Source organism: Myotis davidii, unplaced genomic scaffold (genome assembly GCF_000327345.1).
Source record: "Myotis davidii unplaced genomic scaffold, ASM32734v1 scaffold408, whole genome shotgun sequence".
Taxonomy (NCBI): Eukaryota; Metazoa; Chordata; class Mammalia; order Chiroptera; family Vespertilionidae; genus Myotis; species Myotis davidii.
This window is the reverse complement of record NW_006299389.1, coordinates 216127-218987: the sequence shown is the minus strand read 5'-3', so window position 1 is coordinate 218987 and position 2861 is coordinate 216127. Positions and strand designations below refer to the sequence as shown.

Genomic DNA, 2861 nt, shown 5'->3' with positions numbered 1-2861 from the left:
ATTGTTAGTATCAAGTCTTTTAAATTCTACATCCTTATTAACTCCTCACAAATCTATCCATCCTTCTTGCCCATTCAGTTGTTTCCTAAGTCTTGAAGATTCTGCCTCTTAAGTACATCTAAATCTATTTCTATGATGACCAGAGTGATCTATCAGAAACACACATTTAAGTACTTTCCTCCCCATTTCCTACAGGATTAATACTAATGTCTGATTTAGCATATGTGACTATGATCTTGCCCCTGTTTATCTCTCACCACTTACCCTTTCTCTCCAGCCACAATGGCTTATTGGTCCAGGTCTACTCAGAAGGTCAGAACATTGCTAGATGGGAAACCCCCTTCCAGAGGCTATGTTTTGATTTGGCATCTGGAAGCAAAGTTGCTGAGAGAGGTCAGTTTAATTTTGCTACAAGGGAAATCATTACATAAAGGAATCGAACTTTAACAAAAGATTTCATATTTTGAATTGAAAGATGAGGAAGCATAGAAACAAGAAATTAGACAGTGAGGTTGATGGCTAAAATAATTCAGAAAAGGATAGTCAAGTGCAAGTTCAAATTTCAGTTGGTTATTTGAAACATGACATTCTATTACATTCCTTCCTGATTTAGTTCCTCTGGCTGTTGTCTGGAATGTTCTACTTTTATATGTCTGGCAAATTCCTACTATGTCCTTTAAGACTTTCTGTCTCTCTGAATTTTTCTGACCTATCAAGGCAGAGGTGAATACTCTTTCTTCACAGACTTCCTCTATTTTAGCACCCACTGAAGTGAATTATAACAATTAGAAAATTTATTTCTAGAGAGCATTCACCATGTCTAATTAATTTATGTTCTTTCAGAGCTTGACATGTAAGTAGAGTCTTAAATTGTCTTTGAATAGGGAACTTGTCAACCAGTTCATGTTGTTGATAATCTCTTGGGTCAAAGATTTGATGTCTGAAGTATGTGATACTAATTCATTAATTCAGCAAGGTATTTATTGAATGTCTACCCTGAGCCAGGCATGGAAATACAATGATGAACAAAGATAGATATGTTCTTAATGCTCTCAGATAGTTGAGGATTTATTTGAAGAAACTGTTACTACATGTATTTGAATTATTAAATTAAATAGAACATATTCTGGTTTGGCTCGTGACGTCAGTCTGAGATTTTTCTCAAACACAAGGCTTTCTGAAATATGGGGTCAAAGCCTTTGCCTGTTGGAGTATTTTGGCTTTATGCATGCTGCAAGTTTGTCTCCAGTTCTTTAGCATAGAAAATCATTTTAGTTGATAAACACAACTGATTAAAAAATAGTTTAATATCTTACTGTAATCCAAGCAAAACTTTATCTTCAGAAATCTGTGGAGGGTTGGGATACATTACTGACTTTACAGCTTACCAAGTACTTTTGCATTTATAGTGGTTATTTGGTTTTGCTTATAGGGATATAGGGGGAGCATTCAAGAATCAATAAAATAGGATCATCTTCTTTATCTCTTCCCCTTACCCCCACCCTCCCCTGCTTTCCCTCTGGGGATTGATAGTCTCATGCTGTTTCTCTGTCTTTGGACTGGATCATCTTCGCAGGCTGGAGGGGCTACCTTTAGGCAGTGAGATGTTATCAATGTATACCTGCTGCAAATAAGTGTCCTAGTCCCCCTGCTGAAAGCCATTAAGACATAAACTTTTACCTCAGGCAGTGTGAACTGGAGGAATGAAAGAAGCTGCCAGGTCCAGGCATTTTGAAATTGGGAAAGGAAAACAAAAATAAAAAACATCATAACTCCTGTAAAAATCAGATATGAGAAAGTTCGAACAAACTCACAGGATTCTATTTCCTTTCAGTTGGGGTTAGCTATAAAAAAGGACAGACCTGGAGTCAAGGTGACCAGTGATGTATAATCAATTAGTTATCCCATTCAACAGGATAACAGACAGCATTACAGGGGATAGGCATTCTGTTTTAAATGTTGCTTAAAAGAGGGGTTTTTCTGGAATGTGGCTATGCTGTTTTCCCTCCAGACCCTCAGCTGGAGATGGTAACTAGGAATTGCTGCAGAACTGAGGAGCAACTTTCTTCCTTTTAGGTGGCATGCTGCTATAGCAGAGACATGCTGCTACAAGTTTAAACTTTAAAATCCTCATTTTGCTATATAAAAAGAACACAGCTTAAGGCAAAGTAAAGTTGCAATTTTGGCTTGAATCCAAAGTAGTTAACTAAACTGAAGCTAAAGTTACTTTGCTTAATTAGGAGCTTTTAAAAAGTCAAGTTTTATAAAAGTTATAGTATTATGTAACAATTAGTCTACTAATATTTTTTCCCTTTCTGAGGGTCTCAGAGAAAAAACATGTTTTCTTTTTTTAAAATGTTTTCTTGAACATCTTTTTAAAATAAAAATCATAGACTATTTGAAGCTTTCAAGGTTTTTTCTGAGATTTAGTGAAGGAAGGAGATGGGGAGTAGATAGATTTATAACCTACTTTATACATTTTCTCAGTTTTAAACAGAAACCTGCTTTGCCTTCTGATGAGACTAGTTTTCAAAAAAAGAGTTTGGACTTTGGCCTTAGACCCCTCTGGAGCCATTGTCTTGTCCATTTAAATGCAACCCCAGGAAGGCTAGTATAGTAATGTATTTGATCTATACACTTTAGTGTAAAATAACCAGGTACAAAACATTAGATTTACTATCTCAACAGCAGCATATACCTGTGTAAAATGGACATTACTTTTCTCAAAATTGGACTCTGTCCATTTCCTGAATTAACTTTACCATTGTGGTTAGGTTGCTTGTTTTTGATGGGCAGAGTTGCAATTGTGATGAGGGAAGGGAGCTCTTGTATTGGTTAGGTGGCCAGGCAAGTTATAAGGA

General features: G+C 36.2%; 1 protein-coding gene across 1 annotated transcript in view; it reads right to left on the bottom strand.

The window, feature by feature from the left end:
• Window positions 1–1312: 1312 nt before the first annotated feature.
• The window catches only part of TPD52L3 (tumor protein D52-like 3), a 2312-nt gene continuing 763 nt past the window's right edge, over window positions 1313–2861 (bottom strand). The window contains exon 2 of the mRNA XM_006774849.1: window positions 1313–1348. Within this exon, the coding sequence (XP_006774912.1) occupies window positions 1313–1348 (36 nt within the window). The remainder of the gene's footprint in view (window positions 1349–2861) is intronic.